The sequence below is a fragment of the Geotrypetes seraphini genome, chromosome 3, assembly GCF_902459505.1.
Source record: "Geotrypetes seraphini chromosome 3, aGeoSer1.1, whole genome shotgun sequence".
NCBI lineage: Eukaryota > Metazoa > Chordata > Amphibia > Gymnophiona > Dermophiidae > Geotrypetes > Geotrypetes seraphini.
The window spans coordinates 113,341,661-113,362,013 of NC_047086.1; the positions used below are offsets into that span (position 1 = coordinate 113,341,661).

Here is a 20,353-nt window from a genome sequence, read left to right on the forward strand (position 1 = left end):
TTGTAAGTCTAACCCCCTCTTCTACTAAACCGCGCTAGTGGTTTTAGCGCAGAGAGCCGTGCTGAATGGCTCGCACTGCTCCCGACGCTCATAAGAACTCTATGAGCGTCAGGAGCAGCGTGGGCCATTCAGTGCGGCTCCCCGCGCTAAAACTGCTAGCGCAGTTTAGTAGAAGAGGCCCTATGTATTTTGAAAATGAGCCTCATGGTATCCTGGCCTGAGGAGCCAAATCAAGGTGTTTTGAGGCAGATAGAGGCCTTTCTTTTCAAATCAGGAAATTCAAGATGGTCACCATGGCAGTGATTCTGGCACCAAAAATGGCCTGTGGTAGCTACACCAGGTGTCAAAAAATTCTGAAAATAGGATTTTAGGTGTATGGGTCTCTATCTCTAGCCACTAACCCTCAAAAATATCACTTTTAAAGTCCTCTACCTATGATTTTATCTCAGAGGCTATTAGCCTTGTACTCACTGTGCCATGCTTATGCTGAAAGCTGCATGGGCTGACACTTGTCACAACCCCAGTCTTAAGGCTAAGCTTGTGCCAGATAAATCTCCTCAAAACCCAGGCCTTACCCTTAAAAGGGCTGATCAGTGCAACAGGTTCTACTCAGACAAACAAGGAGGTTCTGAGTTCAAATTGAACCAACATGATCCTGAACCCTGGGGAGGGAAGGAATACTGGGACAACAGCCAGGAGCAACAGGAGGTGCCTTGCAAAAAGGGACAGCCTAGGAGGCAGGCTCCTAGCTCAGAGAATTCACAGCTGTTGAGCCCAATTAAGGCTAATCAGAAAGCTCAGCAGAACCAACAGATTGTCCCTCCCACTTGCAGGTTAGGGCGTGTTCAGCTCAGGGCTTTAGAGGCTCAGCTCAGGAGAAACAGGTCAGTCTACCCTGGGTCAGCCCAGGAAGGAGGCTCAAGGGACTGGGCTCCTGAAACCCCACCAAATCAGGACATTGAAATGGCAGATGTTACTACTGTCCCTGAGGCAAACCAGCCAGGCCAGCCAGGATGCCATAGAGCTGATGGATACCTCCATGGAACCTGAAGAAATCCACATGGAAGAGAGTTAAGTGGAATTTCTTGACTGTTTGTGATTTAAATTTTTGGTTTTTCTTTTGGGCTGTCTGAAAGCACAAGGGTGAGCAGTGCTGGGCTCACTGCTGCAGCTGTGCCCTATTTTGGGGACAGTGAAGAAAGTGTTTGGTGCATTTTTACTTTTGCCTTTTTCTATTTTGAGAGGACTTTGTGACTGACTGTGTGAAAGGGGTAGTAGCATGGGGAGAATCCACTCAAGATCCTCAGGGTGGGATTGTGGGGCCAATTCTTTGGCAAGCTTTAAATAAAGTGGATTCAGCTACTCCCCTCCCCCACCAACTACCTGTTAAGTTGGCTGGGGTAGGCCTGCTAAAAACCAGGCCTAGGCAGTACGTTCTGAGAGTGTTTAAAACACGGCGAATGACCAGTGTAAAGGCTGGGTAATTCCTGTAGCCATAGTTTGCTCTTTTTGGACAGTGGGACTGACAGGGCAAGGCTACACTAGAACCATTTTGACTTACCTGCAAGAAAGGTGTGGGATGTATTTTTTTTGTAAGCCCAAATTTTGTGTTTATATTTGAGTGCAAAGCCTAAACTGTAGCAGCTTGCTACCTGAGAAAAAAAGTTGGACTTAAGTTCTTTTGAAAAGCTTTATTGTTCCTGACATTTATTTTTCATCTTCTATATATATAAAATCGGAGGTATGTATGTGTGTGTGTATGTGCCGCGATCACGCAAAAACGGCTTGACCGATTTGAACGAAACTTGGTATGCAGATCCCTCACTACCTGGGGTGATATGTTCTGGGGGTCTCTCGGCCCACCTGCACACATGGGCGGAGCTACAAACAGAAAATCAGCTTTCACCCATTCATGTCAATGGAAAAAATGTACACAGCTGCCATTCTCACAGTAAATAAAAAACGGCTTGACCGATTTGAACGAAACTTGGTATGCAGATCCCTCACTACCTGGGGTGATATGTTCTGGGGGTCTCGCGGCCCACCTGCACACGTGGGCGGAGCTACAAACAGAAAATCAGATTTCACCCATTCATGTCAATGGAAAAAATGTAAAAAGCTGCCATTCTCACAGTAATTCCAACTACCTGGGGTGATATGTTCTGGGGGTCTCGCGGCCCACCTGCACACGTGGGCAGAGCTACAAACAGAACATCAGATTTCACCCATTCATGTCAATGGAAAAAAAGTAAAAAGCTGCCATTCTCACAGTACTTCAAAAACGGCTTGACCGATTTGAACAAAACTTGGTATGCAGATCCCTCACTACCTGGGGTGATATGTTCTGGGGGTCTTGTGGCCCACCTGCACACGTGGGCGGAGCTACAAACAGAAAATCAGATTTCACCCATTCATGTCAATGGAAAAAATGTACACAGCTGCCATTCTCACAGTAAATAAAAAACGGCTTGACCGATTTGAACGAAACTTGGTATGCAGATCCCTCACTACCTGGGGTGATATGTTCTGGGGGTCTCTTCACCCAAGAATTTATATGTTCTTGCTCCTGGAGGTGAAACTAAAAATGTTGTTTATAATCAAGTTTTGTGTTTGTTGTATTGTATTCATTTTGTCAAATATTTCACATTATAATTTGAATATTGTACTTTTTATAAAGCTGTAAAAATATAATTTCATTCACCACTATAAAGTATCTTTATTTGAATCCATTTACTGTGTTATTGCTATAATTAAATACCCGTGCAACGCCGGGGCATCAGCTAGTTATACTCATAAGAACCAGCAGGACCTTCAACTTCCTTTGAAGGCACGACAAGTTCGGTAATTGCTGAGCACTGGTCGGTGGCCGTTTGCAAAACCCGGCACCGGCAGGCTCACACATTGCAGCCAGCTATATGGGAGAACTTCTTCTGACTGCCTCTCTGACTGAACAACTGGCCGGAGACCTCAACCTACTACTATTACTACTACCATTTATCTCTTATATAGCGCTGAAAGGCATACTCGGCGCTTTCATTTTGACATTTAACACATATACTATACCCCACTGGAACCCGTGCGCACAGTTGGGGGAAGGAAATGCAGTTGGCTCCGATCCTAGTGTAAAAGACCGCCACGGAGCCTCTCAGCCTGTGCTCATGCCCACCTCAGACAGAACAACCTGGGGGTGAGCCTAGCTCCCAAGGGAATGGTCCCTGAGCTTCTGAGCAGTTAGTGCAGGTCGGCCAAGCAGGTGCCCTGCAAAGCAGGCTGCCTCTTGGCTACAGACTTCTAACCTCAGAATCTGAGCTCTCCTGCAGCCAGAGATGTCCCAAAATTGGAAGCCTTTGCAGCACCAAAAAGCCTCACAATTGGATGGCCAAAAAAACAAACTTAAAGGAAAAATAAGTAGGAGCAGAAGAGACAGGCTCCTACCATCTCACGTGCAGAGACAAACTGAAGAACTGCAGGTCAGCCCAGAATGATGGTAGGTAGAGCAAAAAATGCTAACGAGACTCTACACAAGATCTCATGAGAAGGGATTGACTACCAACCCATCCGTTATTGTCATTAAACATTGTTCTTTCAAATCTGATTGAATCCAAGTACCCAGTAATACTATCAGCTGGAATCTCAGCAAATTTTGGATTCAACATCAAAACCTACCCGAAATTCAAATTTGTCCTTGTGATTTTGTCCAAAATGCAGGTGCATTTTTGAATGAAACTCCCTCTCTAAACTAAACTAAACCTTAGGTTTGTATACCGCGCCATCTCCGCAAGCGTAGAGCTCGGCAAGGTTTACAGAATTAGGATAGAAAGGAACTCCAGAAAAAGAAGGATAAATGGAAAGGAACTAAGAGGGTAGAGAGGGGTCAAGGTACCAGAGAGCGGGAGGTGTTAGACTTTTGAAAAGAGCCAAGTTTTCAGGTGTTTGCGGAAGAGTTGGAGGGAGTTTGAATTTCTGAGCGGGAAGGTGAGGTTGTTCCAGAGTCCCTCTCTCTCCCCAGTCTCTCACCCCACCCAGGCCTACCTTTAAAACCCTGGTCTAGTGGTCTCACTGGGGCAAAAGTGATCCCCCAATCACTCCTGCCTATGCCAACACGTCAGTCAAAATGGCTGCAGCAACTTCCTGGAGCAGCTTCACAAGACTGATATGATGCCACAGCCATTTTGGGACTGGAGCCAACATTGAGGGCAATTGTGAAGCCTGCTTGGTGGGGGGATATTTCCAGTTTTGACTTCAGCCACAACTTGTGGCAAATTTTGGCTGCAGATATGGTTTGGTTACTATTAGACCCCTGTAATCTTAGTCTCATATTGTATAACTGTTAACACACACACTGTAACAGTAAACGACAGCAGTGAAAAAGACTCACACAGTCCATCCAGTCTGCCCAACAAGTTAACGACACTCACCAATGTGCCTGTAGAGTGCAGGTGTAAACCCTTGCCAAAGTTTTAACAAGCCTTCTTCTTGCACTATCCCAGCTGCTGTACGGATCATACCCCGGTAGGGTAAAACTTCTGCATTATTACCCAGGCGTCGAAGGGCAGCTTCTCCTTGGATTTGCAGACGGGTTTTAGTAAGGTCAAGTGGAAAGGTCGCTAATTAAAAATAAAGAAAACACAATTACAAAAACAAATTCATGATCCTACAAACAGTTGCGCTTAATTTGTAAAAAACAAACAAACAAACAAAAAAACCCGACACAGCTATAGACAGGGAAAAGGGTTATAAAAGGGGAAGCAAAGTACATAGGAAAGCATGTTCAGATTTTTTCCTTTTGGTTGTATCATATGGATTTTTTTCTGTTAGGATTCTGCAGTGATCAGAACTGTGCATTGGCGAAGAATGAAAGAAGGGTCTCAAGTTGTATGAAAGTTATAGAGCCTTAAAATAAGTGCAATATACTCCTAATGAGTGAGACTTGGTACCTCTGTATTGAGTGAGAGATCTCTAGATTCCCTAGCTTTAAGTCAGCTAAATTTGCTCCTGCTTTAGAAAATTATAGGTGGAAAACACACTTTTAAATCCTTCTGGGCCAGCTTGATAGCTCAGGAGGCAAGTACTTAAAACTACCACATGGAAAGTCATCAGTGTGATCCCTGCACTGGGCCTTCTGCTCCGAGGTTAACTGGGGACAGAGGCGTAGTAAGGGTGAACGGCGCCTCTCCCTCGCCCTCTTCCCCATTCCGTTATAACTTTTTCGGCATGAATAGCATGCCATATGTGTCAGCTCACCCTTTGATGTCACTTCCTAGGTGTAGGTCCCGGAAGTGACGGCAGAGAGAGCGCTGATGCAAGCAGTAATCTCACGCTGGGGAAGTAAAAGGCAAGGGGTGTGCGTACATGGCAAGGAGAGGAGCAAGGGGGGAGAGGAGAAGGGGTGCTGCACTTGGGGGCGGATTGCCCCTCCCCCCCTTACTAAGCCACTAACTTGGGCTATTGTGAAGGTAACAACAGGAAAGTGGGAAAGGGACTATACATATCAGCCTTAGGCTATGATAACGTTTATTAGATACAGTCAATTATTACAATATAAAATAGCTAAACTCTGATATTGTGAAGGCAGCATTCATAGCCCATCAGTCATTGTTTATGGTTGATACCTAGTGGCTGAATTCAGGAACCAAGGCTTTGGAAAGAAAACTAGTGAATTGCTCTGGCTCAGCACAACAACTGCAAAGACCAGACTAGGCATGCTGGCAGTAATAAATCTCTGCATATCTAGGAATGAAGGTTCATCTCAGCCATAATCCTTTTGAGTTATACATACAAATGGACTCAACACTTCTGGGTCCAACCTCCCCTTTCATTAAAAAAAAAAAAAAGTTTATCTTAAATCACAAGAGAATCTGGTCACATTCAAGCTCAAATGACAGACCTAAGAATTACTAGTATTATAAATAGGGCCTCTGATTTGGGTTTTAACCTATAAATCCCCTGATAAAAGGTGTTACACTTAAAACTTCCACCACTTTTCCTAGCATGCTCTCACCCTCCCGTTGCCTCCACTCTATTGTGCCTTTCCAGCTGCACAAATATATGCACAATTCAAGCAAAAACACTGATTTCTGATACACTCAAAAAACTGATAACATCTATTTAAGATATTTTCAAGTATACATGCCAAGGATACATCAACCAATATAGTTCCCTAGCCTGTTTTTATTTATCTTATTTGCATTTATAATAATTACATCAAAGAATACATTTTGAAGAGAAATTCAGAAAATATTCAGATTAATTTATTTTCGGGTCTACCTTAAATCCTGCTAGTCTGGTGGTGTGGTGAGCCGAGCTGGGCCAGGAGCAATCGGCAGCCATTTTTTCAGCAAGACTGCAAGGGCAGGAGCATAAGAGGATCACTCCTGCCCCGATTCACCCTGCTGGACCACCAGTGACTAAGGTAGGCCTGGGAGGGAGGCCTATATGCTGCTTTTCCAAGGAAGGGAGGGAGCGCGCAGTGATTCTACAGCCAGCTGACATCTGGACAGGACCCAACACTTCACCTCAGGGGAGGGAGGAATCACTCTCATCCTGGCTCACCACTGGACCACCAGGATTTAAGCTGGACCTGCGGAGAGGCCAGCACTAGATTTGGGAGGGATGGGTGTACAACTGAGTGGCACTTGAATATAAACCCTTGGCTTATATTCAAGTTAACATTATCCCCTACAAAAGGGAAGAAAATGATATATTGGTTTATATCCAGATCGGTTTATATTTGAGTATATATGGTAAATAATGCATTCCACTACTGAAGAGAGCCAAGTAAAAATATCCATGGGTAACTGGAATATAATAACAGAAAAATTTTGAAAGAAAATGAGCAAGAATATCTGACACTATTAAGGACCTACTAGGGTACACTAAGGAGCATAGTTGAGATACCTTTACTTCCCAGGAAAAATTATAATTAGCTGGTTCATAAAAAATATTACTGTTCCCCTGAAGAGAAACAAAACATTTACAAGGAAATCGCAATTGATTTACAGCTCTCAATGAAATTACTGGCTAGCATAAAGCTAAGAATTTATTTCTTCAACGTTAAGTCCATTTTGAGACATCAGAAAAAATTAGTACTCTTTCATCCACAAAGGAAATATTCTTAAGCCTGTAATAATGTCTCTATTTTTAAGTGACTGGAAAAGTTATAACTTAAATTCCAGGAATGGAAGTACTTGGATGCTGAAAAAACTGGTAGACAGCCAGCCAGACTTTTCCACTCAAGAATTACTCCTGAAAGATTATCATCGGCTTCTTCTAAACCAGGGATTCTCAACTCAGTCTTCATGACACTGTCAACCAGTCATGTTTTCAAGGTATCCTCACACCATTTCAATAGCAACTCAAGGTGAATTACTTTTGGGCATGAAATATATTTGCATACAATAAAAACAGGGCACACAAATCTTGTTCATGCATATTAACTGGGGATATCTTGAAAACCTGACAGTCTGGGTGGGGGATATGTGTCAGGAGTTGAGAGTCCTGAGGATTGGTTTGAGAACCACTGTCTTAGACTGATGCTACAACTTACCATATAATACCTAATGGAGGGGTCCCTTTTATTAAGGTGCACTAACTGATTTAGCACGCGCTAAAGATTAGCGTGTACTAAATGCTAAGGCATTCATTATATCCTATGGGCATCTTAGTATTTAGGCCCCAATTCTGCAAAGTGCGTCCAGATGGTAGGCAGCTGTAGGCTTCCTACAGCTGTCTAATCAGCCAATCGGGAGGTACGTTTTCTAAAAAAAAAAAAAAAAAAATGCTCCCCAGTCAGGCCGCCTATATTGAAGGCGCCTCTAGGAACCTAGGGAGGCCTGCAAGCCTGCCTAAGCTTGCCTAAGGCTAGGCGGTAGCCTTATGCGAACCTAGGTGGCCCTACGCATCTCCCTAGCAGAGCGAGAGATGCTTACAATGTAGGCTAGCAAAATGCTAGCCTACGTGGTAAGTAGACATGGCCGTTATACTTAATCAGGGCAAGGGATCTCCCTGCCACGATTAGTATAGCAGCCGCCAGTCTCCCCTCCCCAACCCCCCCCCCCCGACATTCACGGCAGAAGGGTGCCCAACCCCTCCTGCCAACAAAACCCGCCCCCGAAGATCACCAGCAGGAGGGTGCCCAACCCTTCCTAGTGGACGCTCCCCCAATGAAACCCCCACCCCGGGACCTCACCTCGGGCTTCGCGATCGTCGGGGTGGGGGGAAGGGGAGACTGGCGGTTGTAGCCACGGCCGCTATACTAATCGCGGCAGGGAGATCCCATGCCACAATTAAGTATAGCGGCCTTGTCTAAACAAACCTGATTCGGTAACTGGCATCTGCAACATGGATGTCAGTTACAGAATCAGGTTTACTTTGGGCGGGTTTTGTTTCAATTCTGTATAGGACGCCTGGGACGGGCATCCTATACAGAATCCGGGCCTTAGTGTGCACTAAATTGGTTAGTGCACCTTAATAAAAGGACCCCAGAATCTCACTTATTTTATTAACTGTGACTCTAATTTAAATTGTCCTGGTCTATAAATAAAAAGAAGAAAAATTACTGTGAAAAAAATGTCTAAATTTCTACTTTCAATAAATTTACACTTTGTAATAAAGATTAACATTATTATAAAACTATTTACATTTAAAAGGAACTAGGGTTGGGCAATGTGGCTGCCATCATGTGAACGCCAAAGAGCAGTTTCCTACTGCCTTGAAGTCAAGAAAGGATCAAGGTGCACCCTGAGAGTTCTACTCTAATGTTAAGACTCAGTAGATGCTTTTGTTTGCTGTTCAACAGATTGGGAAAGCTTGTCCAAGAAGGGGAAAATGCTGGCTCAACAGCTATGACCCTCCTATTGGCGATCATACCTTCAAATATTATACTTTAATATTTAAATACCTACTGAACCTGAATGTAATGAGGGAAACATGAGCTAAATTCAACTTCATACTACTTGTGGATACTTGATCAGTTAAAGAATTTCTTGGAAGCTCTGAAATTCCATCCAGGCATACTTCTCCTCTCTGAAGTAGATTTATATATTTATGTACTGTTATCCCATACCTATAACTGTTATTTTTCCCCTCAGACACATAATATTAGAAGATCTTATATCTTTCTATTTGACCAATATGTACAAACAATGTCTTTCTGAATATCAAACAATAGGTTAACATTGAATGGGGACAAAATGAAGGCCCTTTTGGGTGGGAAAATCATTCCCTTCCTCCAATTTCCCTACATTATCATAATCATTTATAAACTGGAAAACAGGAATAGGTTGGGTTTCCTTCTAAAGGATAAAAGTTTGGATTTTCTTCTTGACTCTAATCTCTCTGTCAAGAAGCAGGTCTGGTCAGAGGTTCAGAAATCTATTTGTAAACTAAGATTGGTAGGCAAAGTAGACTAGTTATTCACCCTTATGATTTTTGTACTGCAATCCAAGCAATTGTAATCTCTCATGTACCTAGATTACCATAATTCAGTTTACTTTATCTTGGTTTGCTGATTAAATTGTTGGGCACAATAAAACTTGTCCAGAGCACTGGAGCTAGAATCAGGAGATAGAAGATGTTTTTTCTGCTGCTAAAATCCCTTCACTGGCTTCCTTAACAAAGTAGATTATGTTTGGTCTTTAATAAAATCCATATATTTGTGAGATGAAACTGAATATAAACTAGATCGAGTTCTACATGCTAGTCAAAACTGCAATCTATGCGTTCTTTCTGCTTACCACTTCACTGTGGTTTCTAATCCAAAATGGTCCAAGTGAATGGCTTCCATATTTTGGAAAGCTCCACTGTTCCACCTGAACTTGATGACAGATTTTTGGGGAGGGTTTCATAAACAACTTAAAGCTTAACCGTACAGTTTCTAGAATTTCTCCTTCTTAAGCATGCAAGAGGAGAGATATTTGTCAGTATTTTATGGGGAAACTGAATTTTATGTTATGTCAGAATGCATTTATCAGGAGAGGATTGTTTTATGGTGGTATTTAATTATCGATGTATTTGTAAGATTTAGGGCTCCCTTTACTAAGGTGTGCTAGTGTTTTTAGCATGCGCTAGCTGAAAAATTACTGCCTGCTTAAAAGGAGGCGGCAGCGGCTAGCGTGCACTAAAACTGGAAAAAGGAGCCCTTAGTTTTATTAGTTCCAATCCAATAAATGTTTAAAATAAATTATACACAAGAAGTTGAGAATGTCTGTCTGTCAGGGGGGCAAAATCAAACTAATTCTCCAAAAATAAAGCAGAACAGGACCAAATTTGATATGATTGAAAACCTAGTTAAACAAAAAAAACACAAAAAAACACCTCAAGTTTAAAAATGGGCCAGATCGGACTAGATTCTGGAGAAATAAGCATTCCAAAAAATTCACCCAATACATTTCTGCAAAAGAAGCAGTTCCCGCTTCTGCAGCATGGTAGCTATGATATAGTGAAACATCACAATTAGGGAATTACTTCTTTCAATTGGACTCCTCCACTCTCCTGGTCAGACGTATTTAACACACACATACTACAGACAGAGGTGCATGTTATCACCTCCTTTCTCCAGCTGATCATTCTTCTCCCTATGCACCCAAGCATCCTTCTGGCTTTTGTTGTCCTCTTTTCTACTTCTTTGGCCACTAAGGTTATCACACGATCACCCCCAAGTCCTGTTCCTCTTTGTACCTTGAGTTCTGCAATCCATTGGATTCCAAAAACCTCACTATTCTGTTTTAGAAACATTTCCATTAATTTACTTACCACAAAAGTCAGATTAACTGGCATGTAGTTCCCAACCTCCTCCTTACTTCTGCTTTTGTGGAGAGGGACCACATCCAGTCTTCCAGGACTATTCCCAACTCTAGAGAAGCATTGAAAAGATCAGTCATCAGAAACTCTAATTGTATCACACTATGCCAAATGCTAGGCTGCTGTTCCACAGAATATCCAGAAAACTAGGAAACGGCATTGCATGTACCCTGGCTGGCTATGCATAGGCAGTAGTTTAGGCTACATAGAGGTTAGCAGAGAGATTGCGCTACTCCTCTACATTTGACTCCTCTACATGTGAATGGCTGCACATTTGAATATAAAGCAAGAGACCTGCTGAAAAATAAACAGAACATAAGAATTAGAGGACGACACTGCAGCTGCTTATGGGATGCAGATCAGACTTAAGAAATCTAAGACTAGACAGAAAGATGGCTAAACCGATGCCAGACCGAAAGGGATAGTTTATAAACCATGCAAGCATATAAGTAAGAGAACAGCATATTAGCAAAATTGAATGCTGTTAAAATTGCACATCCCTAAACACGAGTCTCTATAAAATAGAGGAGAATAGGCAGGAAAGCACGCTGAGCTTATGGAGGCAGAATTAAAGACAGCTATATTGTAAAATAGGCGGCCTGCCTGATTCTAACAGAATAGGCAAATGCTAGAGCAACACCAGATCAGAAGTTCTGATTGAAAGTCCTCTAAATTTATCAGAGAAAACACAGGTATTCACCAAAAACCTACTAAAAGGGAATCGGTTTGTTGAGCCCTAGAGACTAAGCTAAGTGGCCAGAAATTAAAACAAAGTTGGCCTGAGGCCTTTTAGTATCCTGCTCACCCTTTATTCCTAGATGAAGATCTTACTTTATTCCTTGTAAAGATATTGCCTTCAGCAAATATCTATTGTTTAAGGCAGTTATTGGTAGCGGTCTTGCGGTAAATACAAACTGCAGCCTCCTAATCTGGCCTCTAGCCAGCCACCCTTAGGCTAATTCTGCCCAACTAACATAGTTAACAGAAGCTGTGCAGACTGGATAGGAATGCAGACACGAATGAAGGCTACAACTGCAGCGTACAGCAAGGAAAATAGCAGAAACTTCCAGCGTAACTGCAAACTTTGCCAACAGGATGGTCTTCAAGAAAGGCATTGCAATCAGACCAACAATTCCTTAAGGCACACAAAGTTAGGAGAAAGCGACAGAAAATATATGTGTGTGTGTAGCACTGACTTGCACCAGGAGACTTTAATTGAATGAGGCTCCAGCCAACAGGAAATAATATACAGCAGCATATGAAAGATGACAAATACGAGAAGAAGGCTGAGCGGAGCCAAACCACCAAGCACTAGAAAATGACAGACCATCTGGTGGGAAAGCCCAGCACAGAAGCCCTGTTTTAGTAGGTCCTGAAGAAATGTAAAAGTTTACTACCTATATAAATGGTAGGTCTAGAAAACAAAAAGAAATTATGTTTTGGTGCTGAACCAGTCAACTTGACAATAGAGAAGCAGAGAAATCTCTGCAAAGAGAAAAACAATCATATATACTGCGAACAACAAAAATCACCCACCAAAATGTTTTTTGTCGTATCCTCCACAGCACTCGGCTGATTCTTAAGAAATTTAGTGTGTTGTGTCTTGAATGAATTTGTTGTAAAATATTGAAATATTTCCTACCATACCACAACACTATGGTTGCTATGGGATATGCGCAGAAGCAGATGATAATTTGTAAACAGTCTCCGTATCAAAATGTTTTCACTGCAGAAGACAGAATTCAGATTTAAACCAAAAAAATGAGTACTGCTAAAAGGTTACAGCAGTTGACGATTGTTGAAAGAGTTCCCACAGAACGGTTGGAACAAAAACAGCTTTGATGTCCTGCTACGCAAGATCCGAACAACAGGCACTTTGGATTGTAAGCAAGGCAGTGGACAACCATGTTTGCTTTGCACACAAGAGAACTTTGACGTTGTACACAATTTTGTACTGAGCCAGGAGGACGTGCCGCAAACACACCGAACAACTCATCAAATAGCAAGAGAAGCAGGAATAAGCCAGACAACTGTGGTTAGGATAATTCATAATGATCTGAAATTAAAGCGTCTTAAAAAGCATCATGCCCAAGAGTTAACTTTACACAACAAAGACACATGACTAAGGTGACCATACGTCCCGTTTTGAACAGGACCGTCCCATTTTTTGATCCCCTGTCCCGTTGTCCCCACGCACAGCTTCGGGACACTGAAATGTCCCGTTTTCACAAAGAGCGTCCCTAAGCTGTGCACGGGGACAACCAAACAGGGATCTGAAGCAGTGTTCTTCCACCACTGGAGGTTTCAAGTTCGGAGGGACAGGGATCTGAAGCGGAGAGATCTAAAGCAGTGTTCTTCCACAAAAATGTCCTGCCGGTCCGTGGAGATCAGGGGGCCAGATGAACTTTCCTGCATCAGTGCCAGTAGCTTCAGCGCAGTGATCAATTAGGCAGCCTTGGGGTTTTTGCTGAGTCGCAGCCCGCCTCTGATGATGCAACTTCCTCTTTCTTCAGAGACGGGCACGACCCATCAAAGGACCCAAGGCTGCCTAATTGAATCGCTGCACTGACGGTATTGAAAGCTACTGGGAGGGAAAGGGAGGAAAGGAGGGCAGAGGGGAGAACAGGAGGGACGGACGGTCGGACGAATCCCCACTTGCCAATACCGGTTCTGTTCTTGCAAGCCCACCTGTTCCCCTTTGTTGGCAGCGGTGGGCAACGTGGCCTGGGACCCGAGTCTTGGACATTGCACGCTGGAGCATGAAGTCGGCCTGCACTTTTCCCTGGGAGGGCTGCAATTGCCCACAAATGAAAGCAAATAGGGTCGGCCTCCAATAAGATATTTGAACAGGAGTACAACCTGCAGACGCACACTAAATTTCACACTTTACCCCCCCCCCCCACCCCCACATTAGAGCTTCTTTCAGATCGCTGGTCTTTAGCTGAGCTCACATCCAATAAGATCAGTGAGAAAGTGGTGAGCAGGATGTAAGGCCTCAAAATGTAATTTGTTTGAACTGGAACTTCTCTCTTTTGCACTAGGGTCATTGATTGACCCGGAACACAAGTCACATAACTTGGCTCCTTTTGGAACGCTACAACAACTAAGACCCCAGATTGTGGCCATCTAAGCATAACTTCCATGGAATGACCACAAGTATACCCCCCCTCCCCCAGACCTGTACTCCACTAATTTGGGGACCAGGCATTCTGACCCAGAAATTGTAACTGAAGACTGTTGCAGTTGTCATTTGATCAAGTGGCAAAACAGCCTTCTTCTGCCAGGGTCAATGTATCATATGGTATCCACAGTGGAAATGTGTACTAGGGAGTTAGCTCTGCCCTCTAAAGCAGTGTTCTTCAACCGCTGGTCCGCGGATCGGTGCCGGTCCACAAAATAATTATTTTATTTCCACCAGTCCATAGCTGTAAAAAGGTTGAAGAACACTGATCTACAGGTAACGCTTCTCCCTGCTTTGCCAACACAGAAACAGATCATTTGCTTGCAGCAGCGAATACTCAAGCCTTCCCCCCGAAGTCAATTCTGATGTCTTAGAGGAAGTTCCAGGCCAACCAGGTAGCAATTGGCTGACCCGGAACTTCCTCTCCGAAGTCAGAATTGATGTCGGGTGAGCGGGGGTGGAGAGAAGACTTGTAAGCCTGGCGCTTGTGCAGTGCAGTCGCTGCACACGCCTTGATGTTGCTGGGTCAGGGAAGCAGGGTGACTTGGCTAGGGTGCGTCGGGGAAGCAGGCTGGCTTGGCTTGTCGGGAGCAGGGGAAACAGGGTGGCTTGGCTAGGGTGCGTCAGGGAAGCAGGCAGGCTTGGCTTGTCGGGGGGCAGGGGAAGCAGGGTGGCTTGGCTTGTCAGGGGCCAGGGGAAGCAAGGTGACTTGGCTTGTTGGGGGGCAGGGGAAGCAGGGTGGCTTGGGGGGCATGGAGACAGAAAGAAAGAAAGAAATGAAAGAGAGGATGCACAATCAGAAGGAAGTGCAACCAGAGAGTCATGAAATCACCAGGTAAAGGTAGGAAAAATGATTTTATTTTAAATTTAGTGAGCAAAATGTGTCACTTTTGAGAATTTATATCTGCTGTCTATATTTTGCACTATATTTAATGGGATCCGGGGGTCTTGTCCCGTTTTGAGGAAAAAAATAAATGGTCACATTACACATGACTGAAACGGCGCAAGCAGCTTTTGATTAAGTACCCGGAGCACAGCGTGAGCTTCATCTGGTTTACAGATGAAAAGATATTTACAGTAGCTCTACCAACTAACACACAGAATGATCACCTGTATGTGCCTTCAACAACTACTACGGACCCACCCAACCTTCAGCCAGTCAGTCATGGTCTTGGTCATAATCTCAAAACTCGGATTCACAGATTTGTTTTTCATCGACCTGTGGTTAAGATAAACAGCGCATACTACCGGGACTTCCTCTTGACATAGAAGCTGTTGCCAGTGATCCTTTGCCAGTGATCCTTTGCAAACTACTTTTATCTTCCAAGAGGGCAATGCCCCAGCACATCAGGCAAAGGACACCGTAGAACTGCTACATCAGGAACCAGACTTCATTGGTCCAGATCTCTGACCAGCAAATTCACCAGACCTAAACCCAGTTGACTAACAGATCTGGGAGCTGATACAGAACGTGTCTACCAGACAGCAGTATCTTACGTCGAAGACCTTAAACAGCACCTCATCTCTGTTTGGAATGAGCTGAAGCAGAGCATCGTTGACAAATCCATAGATCAGTGACAGCCAAGGCTGAGGGCATGCCTTTGTGCAAAGGGAGCCTACTTCAAACATCTGCTGCATTACTTTTTTACTTTCTGCAAGATACATCATAAAACTTTTTGATACGTTTTATTCAGTTCACAATTCATTTTAACAATGTAGTGCTGTTTAGAGAATGACACGGGGGGGCCACAGTTTACCCACAACTACGGAGACACTAAAGCCTGAGCCGCCGCAGGCATGGAGACAAAACTTTTCACCGCCCAAGGGATCAGTGACAAGCCTTGTCCCTGCAATCAAAAGCACCCCCTCACTGCTTACCGCTTTATACCGTGTCATCAACTCATTGTGAGTGGCCCTTCTAAGTTCCGGCAGCCATATTGTTCTCGATGCCGTGCCGTCTTTGTGTTCACTTGAGTTCTGCCTTTACCTTGACTCCTCCCCCTAAAGCTACCAATTGGTCTTCTCCCTTGTCTTCCCCCAAGCTATGACCCAATCGCTACTGTCGCACACATTTTAAAACCCATGTGGTGGGCGCTGTGAGCAGTAGCGAATCGCGGAGCTGGACTGGAAAACGAGGTGCTGCTGCTGCTGCCTACTGCAGGGGAATCATTGGCATCGAGAGTGAGTCCTGAATAAGTTGCGGAGCCCAGAGGAGTAGGATTGGAAAATGAGGTGTTGACTGTGCACTGTGGGAGAATCGTTGGCATCGAGAGTGCTGTATGTACTGCGGGAGAATCGTTGGCATCAAGAGTGAGTCCTGTTAATGTACTAGTCTCCATCACTTGTACCTGTAGGCTATTTCAATACTTGTTATTTTCTTGATTCTTATAAGACCAGCACTAAATGTAACACCCAGATCCCTCTAGTTGTTAGCACCAAATTGGCTTACTATACCACCAAAACCTGCAAGGCTATTATCCAAAACATCTGATTCCCTATGCTTAGTGATCATCATACATGTAAAAGTTTGATGCAGCAATTTGTTGGTTATTAGTCATAACCACTGCTCTGTGCAAGTTACCCCAGTGCCTTCTTAAAAGTTTGATACAGTCAGTAAATGTTCACATACTGTCTTTTATTTTAAAAAGAAAAAGAGGTTATTACAAGTAACCTCTTTTTTTTGTGAATCCAGTTTTGTGATTATATTGAAGTTTGGCTCTGCTCTTTGGTGTTGTAACAGAGAACTAGAAACAGGTCCATGATTTGGAGAAAAAAAGCATTTGCTTTGGGGAAGCAGAACCGATGAGGTTTTGTTTATTTTGCTTCTGGTTATAACTGAGGTTTATGAAGAGAGGAGACAAAGAAGATATCTTCCTTCCAAACTGCTAAACTGGCTGAATACACCAATTATGTGTGTGGGGGGGGGGGAGGAAGGATCTTCTGGAAGCAGAAAATACTCTTCCTGTTGCCTAGAGTTTGCGCTTCACTCTGTTGTATGGATGCTACGGGGATGGGGTCAGGGTGATGAAGGGAACAATGGTCGCGGGGATGGGGCGGTGAAAGGGACAAATTTTTCCCCCATGTCATTCTCTAGTGTGTTTTAAGAAAGGTTTGGACAATTTCCTGGAGGAAAAGTCCATAGTCTGTTATTGAGAAAGACATTGGGAAGCCACTGCTTGCCCTGAATTGGTAGCATGGCATGTTGCTTCTCTCTGGGTTTTTGCCAGGTACTAATGACCCGGATTGGCCATCGTGAGAATAGGCTAATGGGCTTGATGGACCATTGGTCTGACCCAGTAAGACTATTCTTATGTTCTTATATCAACTTCATTCGGACATGACACACTAAGAATTGGTCGAGTTCTGTGGAAGATACAACAAAACATTTGGGTGTATTTTTTTTTTTTCGGTTCACGGTGCATATATGAGTACTAGTCTTTAAGCCCGTTACATTAATGGGTGCTAGAATATATGTCTGTGTCTTTTTTTCTGTCTCTCTCCCTCCCGCTTTCTTTCTTTCTGTCTCTCTCCCTGGCCCCCTTTGTCTGTCTGTCTTTCTGTCTCTCTCCCTGCCCCTGTGTCTTTCTTCTTTCTTTCTGTCCCCCTCCCCACTTCCCTGTGCAGCAGCATTTTTCCCCCTCCCCCCTACTTCCCTGTGCAGAAGCCGAAGCAGCATTCCATCCTCCTCCATTTCCCTGTGCAGCAACATTTTTCCCTCCCCCCACTTCCCTGTGCAGAAGCCGAAGCAGCATTTCCTCCCCCTCTATTTCCCTGTGCAGCAGCAGGATTTCTCCATCACCCCTTCTCTTCCCGCTGTCTGGCCGGCTCCCTTGCCGGAGTTATTTTTAAGTTTAAAGGTGCCCCGGCACTCCTCTAACGATTCCCGCCTGCATCGGAAGTCTTCTCCGATGCAGGTGCGGCTCGTGAGAGGAGCCGCGGCGGCACCTATAAACTGAAAATTAACTCCGGCAAGGGAGCCAGCCAATGAGAGTCACAGCTTCAAAACGGAGCCCTCTGTCAGGCAGTGGATTTGCTCACCTTTGTAAAGCCTTGGGATTTTTGAAGCTTTGGTCTGGCCTGCTCCCTGCTCGCCTTGCCGTAGTGTATTTTTAAGTTAAAAGATGTGGCGGCGGCTCCTCTCACTATCCCCGCCTGTGTCGGACTTCCGACGCAGGTGGGGATAGTAAGAGGAGCTGCCGCCGCTTCTTTCAACTTAAAAATACACTATGGTAAGGCGAGCAGGTAGCAGGCCAGACCGAACAGCATGGAAAACAGAACCCTAAGCGCGCATGCGCACTCCTACCTGCCAGAGACCTACTGATCACGGAAAACGTAACATGCAAGTAGGAGTGCGCATGTGCGCTTAGGGTTTTATTATAGCAGATATAACATATACATAAATGAGTGTTGACCAAAAACTGAGAGACAACACCCCCATAGTGTAATAAGGAACATATCTTCCCCTTTAACATAAGTAGTAATAATAATAAATCAGAATTATCTCACCAATACCAGGCTTTTCTCAGTTATTCACTTCAGCAGCTTAGCGTGGGGAGGAAGGGATCTCGGGAACACTAACCATGGCCCTATTTAGAAATCCATTTTTCCTCCTCTCTACAGCAGAGCATATTTTATTATTATTATTATTTATTGATTTAAAACATTTTATCATCTCATATAGAACATCTCATACAGAAAAGGTTGAATAAGGTTCAGTTATAAAGGAAAATTCTGTAAAATTAATACATATTACTTAAACAATCTAAATGCCTCAATTTGGATCCATGATTTTACATGAGTGATTAAAGCAATTAGGTATAAATCTAAACTAAAGAAAATAAGTATAGCTAGCTGAACCTGGAAGTCAGTTTATTCATGGGACAGGAAGGGAGTGGTGAAGGAGGAGAAGGTAGTGGCAGAAAGGCTTAACATGTTCTTCTCGTCTGTATTTACTAACGAAAACACGTCCAACATGCCGGAACCTGAGCAATTCTTCAACGGAAGTCAAGCAGAAAAATTAACATTCATAGAAGTGAGCATTGAGGACGTTCGCAGGCAGATAGAAAAACTAAAAACTGACAAATCCCCGGGTCCGGATGGCATACATCCAAGGGTTCTGAAGGAATTAAAGGAGGAGATAGCGGAACTACTGCAGCAAATTTGCAACTTATCCCTGAAAACAGGCGAGATCCCGGAGGATTGGAAGATAGCCAACGTTACGCCCATCTTTAAAAAGGGATCAAGAGGTGATCCGGGAAACTACAGGCCAATGAGCCTGACTTCAGTTCCTGGGAAAATGGCAGAAGCACTGATAAAAGAAAGCATTGATCAACATTTTGAAAAGCACGAACTTCTGATAGCCAGCCAGCATGGTTTCTGCAAGGGACGATCGTGCCAAACAAACTTATTGCACTTCTTTGAAGGGATTAACAAACAGATGGACAAAGGAGACCCCATTGACATCATATATCTAGATTTCCAAAAAGCCTTTGACAAGGTGCCCCATGAACGCCTACTCCGGAAACTAAAGAACCATGGGGTGGAAGGAGACGTACATAGATGGATCAGAAACTGGTTGGAGGGTAGAAAACAAAGGATAGGAGTGAAGGGCCACTACTCCGACTGGAGGAGGGTCACGAGTGGTGTCCCGCAGGGCTCGGTGCTCGGGCCGCTACTATTTAATATCTTCATAAATGATCTAGAAACAGGGACGAAGTGCGAGATAATAAAATTTGCGGATGACACTAAACTATTTAATGGAGCTCGGACTAGAGAGGAATGTGAAGAATTGCAAAGGGACTTGAACAAACTATAAGATTGGGCGACGAGATGGCAGATGAAGTTCAACGTTGAGAAATGTAAGGTATTACATGTGGGGAGCAGAAACTCGAGGTACAACTATACAATGGGAGGGATATTATTGAATAAGAGTACCCAGGAAAGGGACTTGGGGGTATTGGTGGACATGACAATGAAGCCGACGGCACAGTGTGCAGCGGCCGCTAAGAGAGCGAATAGAATGCTTGGTATAATCAAAAAGGGTATTACAGCCAGAACGAAAGAGGTTATCCTGCCGTTGTATCGGGCAATGGTGCGCCCGCATTTGGAGTACTGCGTCCAATATTGGTCGCCGTACCTTAAGAAGGATATGGCGTTAGTCGAGAGGGTTCAGAGGAGAGCGACGCGTCTGATAAAAGAGATGGAAAACCTGTCATATGCTGAGAGATTGGAGAAGCTGGGTCTCTTTTCCCTGGAGAAGAGGAGACTTAGAGGGGATATGATAGAGACTTATAAGATCATGAAGGGTATAGAGAGAGTAGAGAGGAACAGATTCTTCAAACTTTCGAATAATAAAAGAACAAGAGGGCACTC

General features: G+C 44.0%; 1 protein-coding gene across 2 annotated transcripts in view; it reads right to left on the bottom strand.

The window, feature by feature from the left end:
- SLC25A27 (solute carrier family 25 member 27) overlaps positions 1–20,353 on the bottom strand; it is a 126,054-nt gene that overhangs the window by 97,483 nt on the left and 8,218 nt on the right. For both annotated transcript variants that reach the window (XR_004538638.1, XM_033935595.1), the window contains exon 2: positions 4,419–4,607. Coding sequence is in view for 1 of the 2 variants with exons in the window: in XM_033935595.1 (XP_033791486.1) it covers positions 4,419–4,607 (189 nt within the window). In the remaining variant the exon portion in view is untranslated. The remainder of the gene's footprint in view (positions 1–4,418; positions 4,608–20,353) is intronic.